The sequence below is a fragment of the Arvicola amphibius genome, chromosome 3 (genome assembly GCF_903992535.2).
Source record: "Arvicola amphibius chromosome 3, mArvAmp1.2, whole genome shotgun sequence".
Taxonomy (NCBI): domain Eukaryota; kingdom Metazoa; phylum Chordata; class Mammalia; order Rodentia; family Cricetidae; genus Arvicola; species Arvicola amphibius.
In genome coordinates, this window is record NC_052049.1 from 108,259,764 (window position 1) to 108,279,771 (window position 20,008).

At 49.0% G+C, this 20,008-nt stretch overlaps 1 protein-coding gene across 4 annotated transcripts in view; it reads right to left on the bottom strand.

Annotated features, from left to right (window-relative positions):
• Nucleotides 1–262: 262 nt before the first annotated feature.
• Gramd1b (GRAM domain containing 1B) overlaps nucleotides 263–20,008 on the bottom strand; it is a 34,372-nt gene continuing 14,626 nt past the window's right edge. For all 4 annotated transcript variants that reach the window (XM_038321488.1, XM_038321486.1, XM_038321487.1 and 1 more), the window contains 16 exons: nucleotides 19,421–19,505; nucleotides 18,734–18,837; nucleotides 17,684–17,779; nucleotides 16,962–17,042; nucleotides 15,686–15,801; nucleotides 13,905–14,061; nucleotides 12,627–12,816; nucleotides 12,184–12,327; nucleotides 11,109–11,227; nucleotides 10,739–10,881; nucleotides 9,440–9,543; nucleotides 8,649–8,852; nucleotides 7,772–7,862; nucleotides 4,086–4,193; nucleotides 3,707–3,824; nucleotides 263–3,171 (listed from right to left, as the gene is read on the bottom strand). In XM_038321488.1, coding sequence (XP_038177416.1) covers nucleotides 3,082–3,171; nucleotides 3,707–3,824; nucleotides 4,086–4,193; nucleotides 7,772–7,862; nucleotides 8,649–8,852; nucleotides 9,440–9,543; nucleotides 10,739–10,881; nucleotides 11,109–11,227; nucleotides 12,184–12,327; nucleotides 12,627–12,816; nucleotides 13,905–14,061; nucleotides 15,686–15,801; nucleotides 16,962–17,042; nucleotides 17,684–17,779; nucleotides 18,734–18,837; nucleotides 19,421–19,505 — 1,950 coding nt within the window. In that variant the 3' untranslated portion in view covers nucleotides 263–3,081. The remainder of the gene's footprint in view (nucleotides 3,172–3,706; nucleotides 3,825–4,085; nucleotides 4,194–7,771; nucleotides 7,863–8,648; nucleotides 8,853–9,439; nucleotides 9,544–10,738; nucleotides 10,882–11,108; nucleotides 11,228–12,183; nucleotides 12,328–12,626; nucleotides 12,817–13,904; nucleotides 14,062–15,685; nucleotides 15,802–16,961; nucleotides 17,043–17,683; nucleotides 17,780–18,733; nucleotides 18,838–19,420; nucleotides 19,506–20,008) is intronic.

Below are 20,008 nucleotides of genomic sequence, written 5' to 3' on the forward strand. Positions count from 1 at the left end.
CACTTCTTGCCGTTATCCTCCTCTAAGCATAATCCAACTCCAAACTAAACCTAGGCCAAAGGAGGAAGGAACGTTCTCCTGGGTTAATGCTGAGCAAGGCTATCCCTGCCACTGGGAACCCCCTAGACCACCTAGTCAAGAACAAAGCTCACCTGCCCTGGCAGGACAGCTTTCAGAATTGGGAACTCCACATCTCACTAGTCTCTGGTCTAATCTCGTAGTCAAGGTCAAACCTAGAACCCACATTAGAGGTCATTTGGGACTTAACCAAGGTCGCACAACTTTCCAACAGCACAGTCAAGACTCAAGCCCAGATCTCGCCATTCTTGGTCCAGCGAAAGCACAAATCCATACAGAAAGATCAATATATATCTACAACGGACAAACAGAGAAAACCTGCCAGCTGGAAGAAGGCACGCAATGCATGCCAGCTTCCATGACCTCCTGCAGACAGCTAGCTATTTGCTGGGCTATCGTCCAGGGCACTTGCTTTGGTTGCAAAAGGGTGAGTTCCCTTCTCTCTCACAAAGTATTGACTAAGGGTGGGGAGGGGGTTGTGTTTGGGAACAAACTGAGTTGTTGGTTTCTTCCTGGTTTAAAAGCCCAAGCTAATGCTAAGACAAAAGCAACTCACAGGAAAGCTGGGATCCTGGGGGCTATTCCTCATATGATATATATTCCTCATATGATATATAAAATCTGGGTTCATCAGAAAACAGAAGGCTCTCTAGGACAAATCAGGGCTTTTCCTCCTCTAAATGATCCTGCCGGCCAAAGAAAAGCAGCTCTCTGTGGTCAGGGCTCCTTCTGTTACTTTACTTGGCCTCTCACCGACCCCCAAGTGAATACCTTTGAATTCATCTGAAAGGATCCACGGCTACTTTAACAATTCAACTTAAGTAAATAACTACAAACGCAATAAATTTGGAGTTTCCAATTTGGTTTTCAAAAAGTTTCTGGGAATACTTTTAGCTTCTGGCTATTCCAAGAGGAAACTGCCTAGCATTTCAAATGGGACCATTCTCCCTTCTTTGTCTCAGGGCTCATGGGTCTAGATCATCACCAGCAAAGCCCTCAAAACCCTGAACAACCAAGTGACAACCAACTGGTCTTTTTCCACTCTAGAGGAACAATGAATGCATTTCTTCACCCCTGCTTTCCCGGAAGAGCGCTAGTGATGCTAGCTAGGCACTGGGCCTCCTTCTCCCGTCATCAGAGGATGATCCAGGGTTACATCCTATTTTCTGATTCTGCCCTTCAAGAAACACCAAGGCCCAATTCTCCAGGACACTGCAATATCAATGCCTTTCTTTCTTTCACTGCCCAAATGGAATGTTCTGACAATGCTAAGAGGAGAAGGTAACTTTCTCCTGGCATAGATAACCAGCACCATCTTGTTCCCTTTGTACTGATGCTCTGGGAAATCTGTGGTTCTGTCTTCCTCTGGACTTGAGAAGTGGCCAGCTCAGAGAAGCTTCCATGCCAACCTGGAAGCAGTTCTTTACTACTATGGACCAACATGAGCTCTGCCTGGGGCTGGCAGGAGTCCTTAAGTCATCTGATGGAAGAGCAGGAGATACTCAAAGGGAGGATGATGAATCTGCCCAGAAGGGCCCCTTGAGATCATGTAAAAGCCTGAGTCCTGATGGGCTAACATTAAGAAAGCCAGGCCCTGACTGGCTCAAGTTCCTAACGTAGCATCTTCCTTTTATTTCCTGGTGACTTTATAGCTCATTGGGGCCAGAGATTATAAAGAGATTTGCACACACATACCCATTAGAGCCCCCACTCCTAAACCTGAGAAACAGAACTGAGGTGGCCTCTGTGGAGGCCAGGTTTCACTTGGCCTCTCCCTAACCAAACATACGCATCTGTGCCAAATCCTCCCTCTGGTGGCTCACACATTTTCCCGAAACAACTGCCTTTATTGCTAACACTGGTTCTCTACCAAGAGTTAAGGATGCTATTTAGCCCTCTGAGTGGCTTGGCTACTGTGCAAACTACACATATGAGATTCTGGGCAAGCCATGTAATCCATGTTTCTAGAATGTTCTCTGTCTCCTAAAGCCTGGAGGGACTAGGACACCCTGACTTACCCTGGACATCAAACTCACAGCTCAAAGGGAAAGAATTAGAGCCACAGACCTGACTGGTTCATAACCACTAAAAGAGGTTTTTGTTTTTTGTTTTGTTTTTTTTTTTTTAAACAAGGTCAAAAAGGCTCCACCCTGGCTAAGAAACAATGTGCTCTTAGGGCACAGAGAAACAATAGGACTTTAGGCACTAAAAAGTGACACTTCTCCAGAGCCAGCCTGGGAGAAGAGCAGAGAGAAAGGGAGTGGGAGAGTTAGAAAGTCCCAGCCCTTGTGGGTTCCACAACCTACTCAGGTCAGAAGAAGGTGTGGGGGTGGCTGAGGAGAATTCCCTTCAGATGCCAGAGCTGAGGAGCCTGCAGCCCCACAGCCCAGGCCCACAAATTCAGCCTCTTCACAGTCCTCGCCACCTGGCTTTCAATGTGGTCCTAACCAATGGTCTCCTGGGGGACTTTGGATGGGGCTCCTGCCCTCTCCATTCTTCCTGTTCCCAAGAGAAGGCCTGGGGAAGCACTGGGTGGGGGGAAGAACAGTTTCTCTTTTACTCTAGAGACAAATCAAAAGACGGTTAGGGAATGAAGCACCGTAAGCAATGCCCTCTTGGAACGTCTTTGAAGACCCATGGGTCTTCACAGGCATTAACTTTGGCTCAGCCACATTTCCCTTCTAAGGGCCAAGAATGGCCAGCAAGGGAAGAGGTGAGGAACAGAAGATGGGAAGAGGAGGGTCAGGGGAGGTTGGTGCTGAGAGGTGGTCCCTGCCCTCCTCGGTCCCTCCACGGTGGAGGGAAAACGCTGCTCTGGCCGGCACAGGGGGCGGGAGTTCCCGCTCCTTCTCCCTGGTACATAGGCATTATCTCATTTTTTAAAATCTGTATATAATATATATTTATATTCTGTATATATATATATATATTTATATATATATTTATAGGGTCTATGTACATGTATTGCACAGGCCTCTTGCAGCCACCCCTGGTCCTGCCTTGTCAATGATAGCGGTTCCTCTTCTCGTCGCTTTCAGACGTGTAGTCTCGGGACCTGATGCCATTCTGAAGGTTGATGAGTGAGTCCTTCATCTGTAAGACAGTGCTCTCAGTGAGTGTCCACAAAGGGGCAGCTGCAATACCCACCTGCGGCCCATCCCTGTTCATGTCACAGAGCCAAGGGAAACCAAGTCCAAAGCACAGGTGGCTCCCAGGAGCCTCAGCCTAAGGCAGAAAGGGGTCATCTGGTCCAGCACTGAAAATTCCTTGGGCTTGGTTATTGGTGACAAGTATCCGGTTACTCTAAGAAGTCACCTTAAACTACCACTCTCTTGACCTGCAACTCGGATCCTGAAGATACCTTTGGCTTATTTTTCTCCTGGCCAGATATATATATATATATATATATATATATATATATCTGTCCTATTAATCTATCTCTTATTTTATTATTGATGCTTGTGTTTCTAGTACTTCATTGAGGAATAGCTTTAAAAGCAAATCAAGGAACAGACCAGCATAACAGAAAGAGGACATCAGAATGGTGGTGAGGGAACATGGGGACATTTCTCAGTACAGAAGGAAAGGAGCCCAGTCTCCTAAAGATGAGGGACTGTGAGCATCTCACCTGGTCCAGGAGCATCACTGAGGATTTGATGATCTCCCTCCACTTCTGGAGCTCGGTATCATGGTACTTTTGTTGGGATTCTAATAGCTGGGCCCATTCTGTCTGTGACTGGGGTAACCTGTGGAGTATAAGAAGGGGTGGTACCCAACAGCTGGAGCTATGCTCAGTGGGCTAGTCTCTGCTCCCAAAGGACAGAGAGCCAACTCAGAGTGCTCTCTCTTCTGCTCAGTCAGTGCCCCACTGCTGTGAAACTTAAGCTGAAACTCTAAGGACAGATTTGTAGAACTGGCCTATAGTCTCATCTCTAAGGGGTGTCCTTGAGCACAGGCAATGGAGCAGTCCCAGACAATGGGTGGGGTTGAGGTAGGGACAATATTACCTTTCCTGGAGCCTGAGACCCTGCCAGGCAGTGAGGGTCTGTGTGGTGTATTCCAGCATCCACAGCTTGTAAAAGAGCATCATGTTAAGGATGACCAGCAGCACCAGACTGGGAAGGAGATACAGGGAAAAGCAGGAGCAATGAGATAAGATCTGGGCCAGCGATCTCCCCGCCTACCCATGAGACCATGTGTCTGCTTGCTGGGCCAACCCAAGCATTCCAGAGAAAGGGGTGAGGAAGCTGGAAGGGCACAGGTCAGAGAAAGAGAAGCAACCTAGTCTACTGGGTCAGAGACAGCGGGAGAGCCATGGAGAGGGGCATAAGCAAAGGTATTGAAGGCACTGAAGGGGAGGCATAGGCACCTGGATCTGGGTGCCTGGGGGAAAAAGACAGAGGTGAAGGGAAAGCGATGAGGCAAAGGGAACAATAGTAGAGCTGGTACCTGAAACAGATCCTAACGGGAGCAAGGAAGAAAAATGAGGAGGAGGCAGAGGTTAGAAACAGGAGTGTGGGGAAGGAGGAAATGCACTTCAATGGAGCCAGACAGCAAGGGTAGGAGCATCTATGAGGAAAAAAAAAAAAAAAACACGAGAAGCAAAGACACAACAGACAAGGTGGCCAGGCAAGGAAGGATGGAGGGAAAGCAGCTGCAGACTCTCAGTTTCCCATGGCTGCTAAATCAAGAGATTTTTCTATTAACCCAAAGTTATGCCATACCTGAAGGGTGGCACTTATGGATAGTGGTACCTCCCTGCGGCTACAGTGTCTCTCCCTGTACCTATACCAACTATCTGGCGGGGGATCAAAAGCAAAGCATGCCAGCAAGGAGGCTGGGGAAACTCCCTTGTCTCCACCTCAGTGCTGACTAGGCCATTCTGTGACCGAAGCTCACGGGATAGAGAAAAAGGCAGGGATGTGGAGAAGACCTGGAGATAGGCAGAACTGGGGTGAATCTTAGTGTGTCACTTACGAATCTGTTTGACCTTCCATACGTTTCTCATCTATCCTGAAACTGTTTTCTCACGAGGGACATCATACCTAACCTGCTGGGGTTGTTCTACGGATGGAAAGGAACATAAGCTTTAGCAGGAGGCCCACCCTAAGAGCTGGTTCTTAATGGGAAAGGATTTGGAAAGGATGGGAACAGAGAGGAAGAGAGAAGATGGCCAAATTGCGAAGGCAAGTCATAAGTGGAAGAGCGGCCAACAAAGGGAAGAAATCAAACGTGACTTAGACTGTGCCTTAGAACACAAAGCCAGTGTGTAAAAGCACTGTCCAACATCTAATTTGTTTCCCCAGGACCATGGATGGAAGTGTCCCTCTTCCGTCAGCTACAGATCCCTGGGGCTAGCCTAAGCTCTCCGTGAGAACATCCAGCGTTGGTGTTGGGTGTCAAGGCTGTCATCTAACTGTGTCAGCAGCACATGCTGAATCACCTAAGTGCCCACCCCCTCAGCAAGTGCCACACACCTCCGTACACTTGGGTGTGTGTATCTGGTCCTGGATGGTTTAAGTAAAGGCCCATGTGCTGTCTGAGGGAAGACTCCCAAGTGTGCCATACAGAGACAAAGAGGTGGGAGGTTGAGTCACCACATGGAGGGTGGGTGGTGGCAAGGGCCTGCTAGACATGGGTAAGTTGTGCTGTGTCAGTGTGTTCTAAATGCAGGTAATTAGAAGCCCAGCCTGGAGTGCATAGTGTTGAGTCAGAGGGCCCGGCTATCCTAAACTTACAAAGGCACAGAGTTAGTTGATGCCTATGGGGTTGGCCACTCGAGAGGGCCTCCTCTATTTAAGTAAAACTGAGGTGTAGATAGAGCATAAACAGAACTAACCAAGGGTATAGTCTCTTTCTCACCAGTATCCAGTACCTCCCATGGTTTTAACAGTGACGTGAGTCACATGACATTGGAGTTTGAAGGGTGAGTTTTATAGTGTCTCCATCTTAACTGTTGCCATATATCATGGTTTCTTTTTCTCTATAGTTTTGGTACCTGTCCTGGAACTAGCTCTTGTAGACCAGGCTGGCCACAAACTCACAGAGATCTGCCTGCCTCTGCCTCCCGAGTGCTAGGATTAAAGGCGTGCGCCACCACCGCCTGGCATAACATGGTTTCTTCAGCTATAATCTGAAAAACTGACATCCACTTTCATGCTATGCCTTCAGGACTAGCAAGAACCCTTCTTACGTTCTCCAGGCCTTTTCCCTGTAAGCAGTCACAGCTTTACTCTGCCTTCTCAGGGCCAAGCCCACATCAGCAACTGGTTGCAACTCAGACATTTTTGGACCTTGGTGTGGGTGGTGATATCTTGCTTGTGCTCTAACTAAGCTTGCCTGAAGATCAGAGGGCAGAGCTAGCCACTAGTTAGTTAACCATACACATAACCATGTACAGACAGACAGGAGGTGATATGGCTGGGCAAAGAGAGGAATATAAGGCAGGAGGAGACAGGGTTCAGCTCTTTTTTCTATCTCATGTAGAGGCATGTCTTTTCTGACGACTTTCAATTAAACTCCAAATTTCTGTTGGCACGAGCACCTGTAGTCCCTGTCGGCAGCTGATCTTCCTTTGAGGGATAACTGAAGGGTTACTGAGCCCCCCTCCCCCCGCCATCTGTGACCTGTTATACCCACTCAGTCCTCTCAGGTTGGTGGTCCCTCTGCTGAAGATTACTCTAAGCACCCACACTGCCTTCAGCCTTTGTCAACCCGTTCACCATATTGCCACAGTGCTGGTCTGACTGTGCCAACTTGTGAGCCTCCCCCAGAGTGTCCCAAGAGTAAGGATGCCCCTCACACCTCTCTGAGGCTGCTTCAGGGACAGGTACAGAAAGGCCACAGGAGCAAAACTGACCCAGAGGAGGTCTGGTGCCTGGCATACAGAAGGTAGAGCGTGAATGTGCGTATTTGCCACACCTCTCATCCACCTGTGCCATCCACACGCTCATGGCTCATCCCCAATCCACAGCAATGGGATGAAGGCTGCAGGCTGAGCCAAGCAGAAAACTTGTCCTTAGCCGCTCCAAGTTCCTTTCATTCAAGTGGTTAAGCAGGTCCTGGGCACTGACGACAAGGACTCCCACACCGGACAGTTGTGGTCTCCTATCTTATGCCTTCATTTCTTTTGGCTTCTCATCTCCCTAGATCAACTTAACTGTCCAAGGTATCGAACCTATGGTTTAATAATGTCATGCTAATTATAAGTCATCTACACTGAAACAAGCATCTACTCTCCCTGGACTGGGACCATTGATTTTGTCTGGCTACCCTGCCAGTGAGGTCTCTGTGTATGACTCTCATGCTGAACACAGAGCAGACACTAAACAGAACCTCTTATAAATTAATGGACTCTTAAAATGCCCTGAAGCATCCCTATGTCAGCCAGCATTTATCTTGAGGAGGCATTCTGAGCATTCTGCCTCTCTCACCCACTTGGCATAGACAGTGCATACACCTTTTTCTCCCTAGAAGGCTAACACACAAAAGTGCTGAGAAAATACAAAGAAACAGAAAAGGACAAATGACCAAGCAACTGACCAGTGAGAACTGGAAGACCAAGGAACAAAGAAGAGAGGGTTGTAAAAGTAAGGGGGAGCAAATGCTTGAGAGATGAGGATGATTCTCCTGCACCAGGCGGGAGAAGGAAGGGGTTGGGGCCAGGGAGGGAGAAGAACCTGGAGTCTCTTACACACAGCTGATAACCAGCAGCAGCTTGGACACACTTTGTAGGTGAAAACCATTGGGAGTGTCCTCGGGGATATGCCGCGTCTGCGTGGAACCTGGGGGAGAATAAATAGGCCGTCGTCATTTTCACAATCCACAAATCCACACACTGCCAACAGGGTGCTGGTCAAGCAAGAGCATCAGGGAACTGTGCAGCATGCCTTCAGCAACCTTGAGCTCACATCTTGAGCCCTACAACACGGGGGCGGGGGGGGGTGAAGTCCGCAAAGTCAAGACTTAGGTCAGATAATCACTGAGCAAGTGAGAAAACATAGCTATGGAACTAGAATCCAGAGACATGATTGGCTGATGAAGACAGGCTAGCGGCAGTGGGCTCCCAGCCTTGGCTTAATAACCAGCCGCATGATGTCAGGGCGAGACATGTAACTTTCCTCAATCGGTCACTTAAATGGGGCATGAATCACAAACGGTGTATCTAAAGCACATAATGATGGTGTGCTCTAGTTGAGGCCGGACTGAGGAATGCATGGGAGATAGTATCTTCTCCAGTCCTCACACAGACAGCTCCGATAAACTCACAAGCGTGTGCAAAACATACTCTGTGAAACACTGGACTCAGAGTCTCCAGGTCCTTGGAGAGGCCCAGGTTTCCATGACAGAGAATATACATGAGGATTGAAGGGGGTGGAGTGGGGAGAAGAAACAGAGGAGGAGTCTACAGCCCGGACAGGCAGGAAGTCACTCGGTGGGCCTATGAAGGACAGGTGACAAATTCTACTCATGGTGCAAACCGGGTGTGCATATATGTGTCACGACAGAGGCATGCAGCTCCATCCCACAGTGCCAAGCTACACAACTATTCCCACCTGGAACAAACATACCTGCCACGTGCTTGATCCTGTGGCCCACATCTTCATCAGTGGGTGTGGTGACAGGGCTCATCACCTCTTCCAGGTGAGGTACCCGCAGGTGGGCATGGGGGCGCTTCCTCCTCCGTACTGCTGAAGACTTACTGGCCTTTTCCTTGGGTGACTGTCTGTGCATCTCGGCCAGGTAGGTACTCTCTGTTTTGGTTAGCTCAGACTCTGTCACACACAAAAGGGCCACGTCAGAGACCCATAGCTTCAACCCAACATAATGTCCACAAGACGCAGCTCTGTACGATTGTACTCCGTACTCTGTACCCTATTCCCATGACCATACCCTGGGAAGCTGGCCCAGTGGGAGGCTGACTCTCAAAGATGCCCATGGCAAAGATTTTCAGGCCTAATCCTGCTTAGAGGACCACGTTCTCAACTTTCACATCTCCAAGTATATAATTTATGACGTATCACACATTTCCTAAACAGATGCCCCCAGATCTTTCTTATAATCATATGACTCAATGCCAGTGCCACTACATCTGAGGTTCGTTTGAGGGTGGGCAAAAATCATAGCCCCTCCTTAACAATCTCAAAGCTACAGATGCAGTCTCTTAGAAGATACACATTGCCAAACATACCAAACTTGATGCTCATTTCAGGAACAGAACTAGGGACCCTGTGAAACCAATTTATGGTCTCAGAGAACCCCTAATTCTCCAGGCTTCCCATTTCCCCAAATGGCAGCCAGCAGCTTCACAGGCCAGCAAGGGAAGGTTCAGGCTAGATGATGTGAGGACTGTGGCACCCACCTAGATGGCGGAAGTAGTCCTCCAATCCGCTCCAGAAGTTCTTCTCAATGAAAGTTTTTACAAAGCCCCAGGGCTGTTTTCGGTAGCGGAGCTCTGTGGAAACCCTGAGGAGCAGGCCATTAGAAACAAGGACCAGTTAGTTGTACTGAGAAAACAGGCTCCGAAGCATGGATGATCACAGGTTAGCTGTGTGTGACCGTGCTGCTGCTGCTGCCTAGAGTTTATGTGTATGTAGGGAATGGGGGTGGCGGGATATGCTCCGCAGCCTCCCAGGGTAGAGATGAAAGTCAAAACCATTTTAAACCCAAGGATCGATTCTCGTGTCTCTCATCATCTGCAACTTTGAGTGTCTTCTCACCTGCCTGCCTCTACTCTATACCCAAGCCCTTCTTTTGAGTCTTCTCTCCCCCAACCACCGCCCATACCACTGCCATCGCTCTTGCAGGGGTATCGTGCTCTACCCTCCCATGTGGAAAGCCTTGCTCGCTGCCTCTCCCTTAGGTGTATGAGCATCTGTGGGTAGATCTTCTCCAGCAAAATCCCCTCCACACATCAAGGCCATTTGTCCTGGTTTCCTGCTTCACCAGGGGAGCTACGTTCCCCCAGGTCTAACAAGAACATGGCCATGATCAGAGTCTTCTTATGCTCCCACCCAACACTGGCTCTCCGCATAGAGAAGGGGCTAGCTCCTCCTGCGAATGTCTAGCTGCCACCGACCACGATGACTTTGAGACGGGTGTGAGTGCCGACTTTAGGATGAGACTGCAGGCTTCTTCCAGTGTCACGGCCTCTGTTTCTCCCCTCCTCTGAGGGGGCATCACTGCAGCCAGAGCTAACCTCATCTGACTATGAGAGGAATAGGCCGAGTGCGGGGGAAGCTGGCTGTGTGAGTTCAGGATTAGGTTAGGTTTCTGGGAGCTCATTGGCCAACAGGGGAAACAATAGCAGTCCTGTCACATAGGGCACAGGGTCCTACTGCTAAAAGCAAAGCTTCAGTATGAGTTCTTGACGAAGTTATTCTTCTGATAAAATGAGGTTAATTCATTTCCTTGAGGCCCACATAAGCCATACATCACGAACAGTAGGCATGGGGAAGATCTTCCAAAGAAGATGCAGAGTGCTCGGAGGGATACAGGGCAGAGAAGAGTGAAGTTAGGAGGGGAAGGTGCTGAGTCTCAGAAGGATCCAGGGAGGACACACCAGTATTCTAGCTCCCCTTCTCCCCAGTGAGCAAATGGGCACTGCCCAGCTTCGATGCCTTCCCCCACCTATACCCACCCAAGCCTTCACATGGCACACCTGAGTCGACTCTTGTTCCGGGCCACGCGGGTGAGGGTGTAGCGGTTGATGGTGTAGAAGTAATCGTGGTATGGCACGTCATGGGTAAGGACTTCAGCGTCTATCACGTAGCATTCACTCTCCTGACTCGCTTTGTACATGGTCTGTGGGGAGGGAAGCACCATTGACCAAACAGGAACAGCACCTTTCCCAACGCCCCTGTCCCTGGACATCGCTTGACTTGACAGCATCTGAGCTCGTGGGATGCTGCTGCCTCTGGACTAAACCAAGCCCAGCTCCAGAGGCACCTCCCCAGTCCAGCTTTCATCCTGCAGGGTATGACAGTCTTCCCGACACACTCTTACTGGGTTCTTTCCTCCCCCCTGCTCACCTGTGTCTCCCTGACAGTGGCGGTTTTGGGAGCCAGGGGGTTAGTGAGGGTGATCGTGTAGAGGATCACGCGGCTCTGGTTTCCATTCTCCTCCTTTTTCCATGGATGGAAGATGATATCTGAGGGTAGAGAAGAGCCCTGGGATGAGGGGGATGGGAACAGCACAACTCCGTTCATCCGAATCTCCCCTCCAATGAACTCCTTGCCCCATGCTCACAGTCACCCCCTCCCCAGAAGCCAATAGGAGTTTGAAAGCTGGGGGGAGGTGGTGAAGAGGAGGTGGAGTTGGAGCAGAAAGAGGCCCATTGTGGCATTGCCGAAATTCTACAGACAGCTCCAGAATGTTGATTGTTCCAAGCTGGGCAGGAGGTCTTGGAGCCACCTGCGGGGGTGCAGGCCACATTGGAGTTACTGTGGCAAGGGCATCAGATCCCCAGGGAGTGTGACCACCCCATGGCCTCAAGGTGCCTCTCCTTGCAGAGGGTGCCCTGTTGCCTAGAGCTTTTGTTCAGATGGGGATGATTGGCATCTCTGCTAGGCAACATTACATCTGTGCTGTGGGAAAAACTAAGTGAGAGAGTGAGAAGAGAAGAAAGAGCCCCCGGGTATCAGATACGAATCCTCTCTCAGCCCTTCTAGGCTCCTTTCTACAGGCAGATAAATAACAACCCGGGGTTCAGATTCCTAACACCCTAGTGCCAGGAACTCCCAGGCCCACACATGGCACAGCTGAGGACTGAATAAGCCATTGCAACACACTGAGTACAGCGGGTGCCTCCCAAACAGCAGAACAGATGTCCTGGAGTAGACACAGAGCCCTGTGGGGACAAAGAGCTGACAGGGCCTGCTCCCTGGGAGTCTGGTGGGCAGTGGGCATATGAAAACCTGCAAGATCAGTGACAGAGTGGGCCAGAATACCCTAGAGAAGCTGTGGCATCATGGAAGGCCAGAGAGAAGAGAGTGACATTGGGAAAAGAACAGTATATGGGAAGAGGCAGGCAAGAAGGAGAAGGACGAAGATGTACAGCGCAGAAAAGGATGGACAATCAGGGAGGGGCCAGCCCGCGGGTCACACCAGAGAAGCGCCGCTGCTCCATGAAGTCCCGGAGGAAGGGTGAGGTGGTGAAGAGCAGGTCGTAGAGTTTGTCCACGCTGAAGTTGAAGACCTCGTTCACATACTGCCTTCCACTCAGGTCCTCATAGAAGGCCTGGACCTCCCCTGCACAGAAGAGAGGATGAAGGATCCACCGAGGAGGACAGGAAGCTGTGGAGCCACCCCAATGGCATTGATATCTCTGTGGCTAAGGTGGGTGCTACCACCAAGGGAAGGGTGGCTGGGCTCATGGGCTTGACTGCTTTTGCCTGCATGACTTCCTTTCTCTGGGACCCCAGCTGCCTGGTCTGGAGTGTGCTCTGAGATCCAGAACCTAGATTCTGTCTCGAGGACCAAGCCAGTCCCTTTCAGGCTGCACAATGGAGAAGTGACAGGGTGCCCTAGACATGTGTTCAGAGGCTCACCTTCATCATGGGTGTCTGAAGAATCACTGAGCTCGGTCGGGATATCCTCATTGTCGTTGAAGTCCAGCGAAGGGGAGGTCACAGGTGCAATGATCTCGATCTTCTCTCCTATGATGTTGTCGATGGCAAGCTCCTTCTCCAGGGACCCATCACCCTCCATCACCTCTTCCTCCAGCGGCAAGCCATCAAACTGCAATGGAGACCAAGAATCACCCACCCACCAGGGTCCCTCTCTGTGAATCAACTCTTCAAAAGGAGACCAGCAAGCTACCCAGCCTTTAGAAGTCATCCCAATCACAGCAAAGCTGTGTAGGAGCAGGCTGGGCTTGTGCTGAGCAGCACAGGACAGGGAACTCACTGCCCTTGCCATGCCGTTTAAATGGCACGCTGGTCTAAGAGTGGTACTCCTGATTTAGGCCCTTCCTGGAGCTATGTTCCTACCAGGCTGCTACAATGGCAGCCTGCTGTGACCAATGCCAGCATGGCTGTGAACAACACCCTTCTCCTCAGGATCTCAGAGGGCCCCCTAGGAAAATCTGGGGCAGCATATTCTCTCATTGGCACCAGAAAGGAATCAGCTGTATTCTAAATCTAATCTCAGAAAGGCGAAATGAAGGCCAGGCATCAATGACGTTTTTGTTCTAGGGCTGGTTAGCCTGGCCACCAAACGTGGAATCAAAGGTTCCCTTTTCTGAGAGCCCTTTCCCAAGGAACCCAGGCCCTTCTTACTGACATATGCCCTAACCCTCCAGCAAAGTTCTGGTTTCTCTGCAACAGTGTTCCTGCAGAGAAAGGCCCTCACAGACATTTATATAGGTTCCATCAACTTCAGCATATTAGGAAACTAAACCGCAAAGGAACTCAACAAACATTCATGACAGGTGAATAGCAATATGTGTTCTCTTTTCTATATTCATGTGTGACTTTGACTTTGGATCAAGACGGGGTTGCGGGGACGACCTAAGAAACGTATCCAAAAAGAGAGGCTGCCTGGAGTAGTCCACCAAGAAGTATACGCTGCAAAGAGTTGGGATACTTTTCAGCTTCTCATATGCAAACCTAATCATATAAACAAGGTATAGAGATTCTAGCTCTCAGCCTTTGGAAAAGACCATAGCACTGAGAGCTAATAAGTTCTAGGATGTTCCCTTAGTCACGGTGATGACATGGAACCCCTCCTACTTCTCTGCTCCCAGTTGGAAGCTCGTGTGGGGTTTAAACTAGGAGACAATGGCCACTAATCAGGGCAGGGATTTGCCCAGCGTTTATCGCTCATACCGAGACAGGGGCTTCACTGCTTCCGGTAGAGGTCAGCGTGCTGTTGGTGATGGACTTCTTGGGCAGCTGCGGGCTGGCATCAGGCTTGGTTTCTATGCTGCTTTTGGATGAGCTGTCATTCACTTCATTCTCTTCTACAGGAATCTCTTCACAGTAGCTGGAGAAGACACCCCGCCCCACTCCGTGAGCTCAGGTTAGTTTCCACGGAGGAGACTACCAGCTAGTCTAAGAACGTAGGCCTGTTCGTCAATCTGAACCTACGGGCTTTCCTGCTTCCTTTCTTTGCGTGGGATTTCACGGTAACCAGAAAGCTGCTCCCTCATCGTTCTCCCAAAGCCTCATTTTATTCTTATTCCACCTCTCCTTACCCTGAAACTTCTATCTGAAACCCATCCTTTTTAGACAACCTCCTTAGATGTATGACTACTCTTTCCTGTTGGATCCCATCCCATGCCCATCTTCTGAATCTAACATCTGGGCTCTGAGCACAAACTTCTTTTCTCAAACATCAGCTGCGAAGACTGGATTCTGAATACAGTATTCCCTCAGTAGCACTGCCCAAATCACAGATCGTAAATAACAAACTTCTCTTTATTGTGCATCCCAAATGAAGCAGAGGCACTTCAAGAGTGCCACTGTAGCAGCTATCATCCTCACAGTCATTGCTGGCATTAACATGTGACTTGTACATTTTGTGGCATCTGGATGTCCTACAGCTCCCAGTAAATCATCATGTGCGTTTTAGACATCAGCAAACAGGGCTTGACAGAGCCAACATGGAAGCAATATTACTACTGTTGCAAGCCAAGGTCTAAGCATTGCCCTCAATGCTCTTCCCTGGCTTCTTACAACATTTAGTCTCCACACATCTAACTACTGTCAGTCACTCGCTTTCGCCATCTTTCTACCCTGCCTGCAGTGTGTCATACAGTGAATCCCCATCCTTAACTTCCTGCTCTTAGCTTCTAGCCTGTGAGGCTCTCCTTTCTTCTTGAATGTTCTTTCTTTGTTCCCCGCTCTTACTAAGTGCTTCCAAGACTAATCCTTGAATGTCCTTTCATGTTCACTCAATTGGAGGACTGAGCTAACCAACCCCATGGTTACTCATGAGAGACTCTCAGTTTTATAGCAGCCCTGTCCCAAACTTCCCCACAAACCCAACGGCCATCCTCAGAAGCCTATTTGATCTTTCCTCTTGGCTAGCAGGCATCGCCATTTGCTTAAAACCAACCTTCTAATCTTAAACTCCTCTGTCAACAATATTCCCCATCTCTGTTTGGAACAACTCCTTTCCACCAAAGAGTTAAACCAAACGTGAAATTTGTTTCTGAGCCATCAGCAAATCCTTCAAAATACATTAAGGAACTAATTACTGCAGGAGCCACTGCAACCTTCCTGGTCCAAACCACCACCACCATCAGTCCTCTAAATTTGAACAGGTCCCCCATGTTCTCCACTTGAGTGTATTTCCAATACAGAAGTCATACTGATCCTGTTGAGATGTTAACTCAGAACTAATCAACTGTCTATTACAATCCCGCCCATACCTTTCTGCCTGATACCGAATGCCACATTGGCCAAAAGGCTACTAGCCCCTGCTCCCTTGGCCTTCTGACTTTGTCTCTGCCCACTTCTGTAGCCACAGAGCCCTGTTACTGTTCTCTCTGCCTGAAGAACTGGTTTCCTGTAGGGTGATACTCAGATACCATTTTCCAAATGATGGCCTCATTTCCATTGTGATCCCCATATCCTTTGGGACGCTCACCCAAGGCCACACTCACCCCATGGTGTTGAAGTCATCGTCTGGAGGCACGTAGTCCTCATCATCACTGGTGAGACCCAGCTCGTTCCCGTAGCACTGGTGGACGAAGTGCCAGAGCTCCTTGGGGCATAAGGGCTGCAAGAGATAAGAGCATTGATGCTGACCCTCCCTCCCTCAGGTCCTGACATTCTTTACAGAAGCCCTGTTCCTCTTGTGGGGAAAGAAGACAGAGGCCTCTCTTCCTAACTGATAGAGAGGACATCTCTATGACAACACCATCCACCTCAGACATCCCAGTCAGATGCCAATCTCCTGCCTGAAAATGTAGACTCCAACAAAATCAAGGATATGGACCTCCCTTGCCTGCCCCTTCAACGGAACTCTGCAGAATAGGATTAAGTGGCCTTCTGAAGATGGGAAGCACCCCACCTCCTGCACCCATGTTAACCTAGGGCCACAGTTATCTCTGAACGCCCACAGGTGCCCTGACTCAGTCTTGCAACACCCTAGAAATTAAAGGTCATCAACCCAGCCCTCTCCTGACAACCTGAATATTTCCTTCTTCATTCTAAAGGGCAATCAATTTGTGTACAAGCCTACGTCTAGTTTCCAGTGTTTGCTTATTGAGGAGGCATCTATTTGTCTTCTTTTAAAACACTGTCCTAAGAAAAACTTTTCGTCGGATACAATTTCCAGAGAGAAGCAAAGGAGTGTCAAAGAAACTAAGATCACGGGTGGAAACCATTGTGGTTTCATAGAGCGGAAAGAAGGGAAGACGGTGGCGGTGCCAGGTGTGTGGAAAAGACAGCAGGAACATAAGAAAAACAGATGCAGCCGATGACTGAAAAGGAAGGAAGACGTGCCGCAAGTCACGGGTGCCTTCCTCCTGACAGTGCAGGGGCACTCTCATGAAAAAGGCTGGCTCTGCTCAGGACTCAGGTCAAGATTCCTAGCAGAAGATTTCCAGAGACGTGGGCTCCTTAAATGCCAGCCATACCACAATAAAAGCGTGCTTCCCAACCGGGGTAATATCCAAGTAAGAAAACACTCTGGGTGCATGACCTCCCCAGGCTGAAGGACAGAGTCAATCCTTTGTATGTATATATATGCATGCATGCATGCATGTATGTATGTATCTATCTATCTATCATCTATCTATCTATCTATCTATCTATCTATCTATCTATCTATCTATGTATTATTCCGTCTATCCATCCATCCACCCACCCACCCATCCATCATCCATCTCCTTACTAACAGAAGGGCTTTCTGTCTACTTCCCTTTCGGTACTTACCTTTTCAAGGAGAGCATTCTGCCAGAGCCGGAACATCATCATGTATGTCCTATCCCGGGCCCCAAATGAAGTAAAAAAGTGCTAGATTGGAGGAGAAGATGCAGAGAAACATCTGTGAAAACTTCTAACATGGTGGATGGAAACACGGTCCTTTCTTTTATTCAAAATACTCAATCTCAAATGCTACTGTCAGTTATCTAACACCGTCAGCACACTGGGGACCTGAAATCTCCAAGTCCCCACTATAACCAGGCCCTTCTATATTTTACCCAGACTTTCTCCTGTGTTTTCTATTCTAATTCTAAACTGTGTTCCCCAAAATATAAATGTTCTCTGCTCACCAACTGTAACTGGCAAGAGGTGAGCTGGGCTACAGCATAAACAGGATGAGACAAGCCTACTGACCCATCAACCTTCAACTAAATCTACAGGTGCCCATGCAGGCTATCCAACACAGTCTAGAATCACGGGACTCAAAATCGGGTATTCTAGCTCAAAGCTGCAAGTTCTAACATGCTACCCTAACCCCTTGCTCAGCCTTCAACCACCCTGCTCACCCAGGAAGTATTTTCTAGGACTTGTAACATGCTTGTGGCCTGCCTCTTCAAACCCAGTAGCCTAAAGATTCAGGTGACATAAGAGTGAGAATACAGAGGTGGGGAGATGGGGAGGACATAGGACGGGGTGCATCAGTCAAAAGGTCAGAACTTGACAACACCCACCTTTTCTGAATCAGTACAGACTTGGATGGCATTGGGAATGAGGCGAGCTGTTTTCTCTTTAGTCATGGAGCAAATATCTTTCAAACGGACTGTTAGCTGGCATCCCCATGGTGACAGAGTAGCAAGCAAAAGAGGGCATTAGTACAACAGGCAAAGGGTGTCCATGTGACGCCAGTAGTTGCCAAACCGAATCAAATCCCAGTTCTCATACCTCTGGCCCTGGAAGGGTCCAATTTAGAGACCTTATGCCACAGAGGCCTTGTACTAAGGATCAACTGGATTTTCTCTCCTGCCATGGGTCCCTAGATTCTACAGTCTGACACGTGGACAGAGGACCTGCCATTATTGCTACTTACATCTAAGTTACCTTTATCTTATTTTTAAAAGATGAAGAAATAAAGGCAAATTAAAAAAAACACTAAAATCACAGTTAATGAAGTGCAGAACCCCGAAAGTGTGCAAGTCAGTTCTTCTGAGTCCCTCAACCAACGTCCTTCCCACTTCACTGTGCCCCCCTCTGCCATAACTCATACCAGATAGCTCTCTGCATTTGCCAAAGCAAATTTTTTTATATTGTCCTCCATACCCAAGAGATGGGAAGGAAACTTGTGGCAGAAGAGATGCCATGACTGGGATCAGAATTGGGTATCCTCCAGTACACAGGTGTGGGTTTGTGTTAACAATATAAAGGCAGAGCCGGGGGTGGGGATGCACGCCTTTGGTTCCAGCACTCAGGAGGCAGAGGCAGGCAGGTTTCTGAGTTCAAAGCCAACAGAGAAACCCTGTCTGGGGAGTTGGGGGAGGGTACACTATAAAGGCTTGGAAAGAACACAAAGTCAGTAAATGAAGAAAATGAAAGCAGCTTTCTCAGTCACGACCAAGACAATGCCCAAAGGGACAAGTCTGGGTCTTTTTTTTTTCTTTTCGCAATGCTGGGAACCAAGCAGAGAGAAGCCTGTGTTTGCTGGGTAAACTGGACGTGTACTACCACTGAGAAACAACGCCTGCATTGCCCACCGTCCCCCACCTTCCCAAGTACCAGGTCTTTACCAAAGTTTCCCATCGGAAGATGTTGCTGTAGAAGCAGATCCAGTTTTCTGAGAGGTAGAGTCGGCCCTGAAGAAGAATGTCTCTTTGGAGTGCACAAGAGTAATCTGTGTAAGAAGCAGGAGATGGGAGCTCAGAAGCAGGGGATATTGCCAGCAAACCAGTGTACGGTGGGTGAGTGGGCTACCCATCCCTCCAGCACCGGGGGAGCCCAGACATCTGCTGCTGACCACGTGAGCCAGATAATGGTGGCCAGATAATGCATGAGTATAAGAGCCAATGATGGGCTGAATTTAAAACCATTTTAACAAGTCCAGTGCTATTCAATAAGTTCCATCCCCTTACTACCATGGCAGCAACTGGTTCTATGGAGTGGCCACTTGCAGAGGTTAAATAGGCCTCTGAATCCCCCTGGGTGGGCTCTCAAGGATGCGTGCCACAGGCATGGTGCTTGATCCTAAGATCTGGGACCTAAGATGTCGCCTGGTGCCAGCGCGACCTTCCTGCTTGTGTTGGCTCTCAGCCTCTGGTCAGAGGCAGCCTGAGTACTCTCTCTCTCTCTCTCTCTCTCTCTCTCTCTCTCTCTCTCTCTCTCTCTCTCTCTCTCTCTCTCTCTCTCTCTCTCTCTCTCTCTCTCTCTCTGGAACTCCCATACTTCCTGGTTGGCCCCCTCCCAGGATACTAGCTCACCAACAATGAGGCGCTCCGTGTCTGGAAGTTGCTTAAAGAGCTTTCTGAAGTCTTCATTTCTCTGCTTGTAAGTGGGGCTTAATACCTGCACAACAACAGCCAAGGTTAGCATGATGTGTTCACACGCTGCAGGATTAGCCATGGGTGCTGGGGTGGAGAAGGGGGATGCTTGTGTGGTAGGTAGAAAGGCAGAGAGAGGAAGCTCTCTTCCCATAGTCCCTCAGAGGCCAGGTTAAGAAAGGAGCCTTGGCATGGAGAAATAGCATAGAGAATCTGGTCCTGAAAATCCCTTCATGCAGCGTTGGTCAGTGAAAAATATGGGGTCCATGTGTATCCCAAGAAGGGTAAGCAAGGAAGGAAACCTTTAGAGTGTCTTCCCAGGACCTAACACGCCAGTTATCACTGCCCTGCTTCCTGCCAGTTCTACCTTGGCAGTGAAAAGGACCTGAGGGCCAAGCTAGCTCTCAGCAGGACTTTGAAGAGGGTTCGACACCGTGGACCTCTTGAAGTTTGTTGTGACTAACACAGTGAGCTAAAGACGGGACTTTTCTTCAAATCATAAAACATGGCACTAAAAAACTTTTTAAA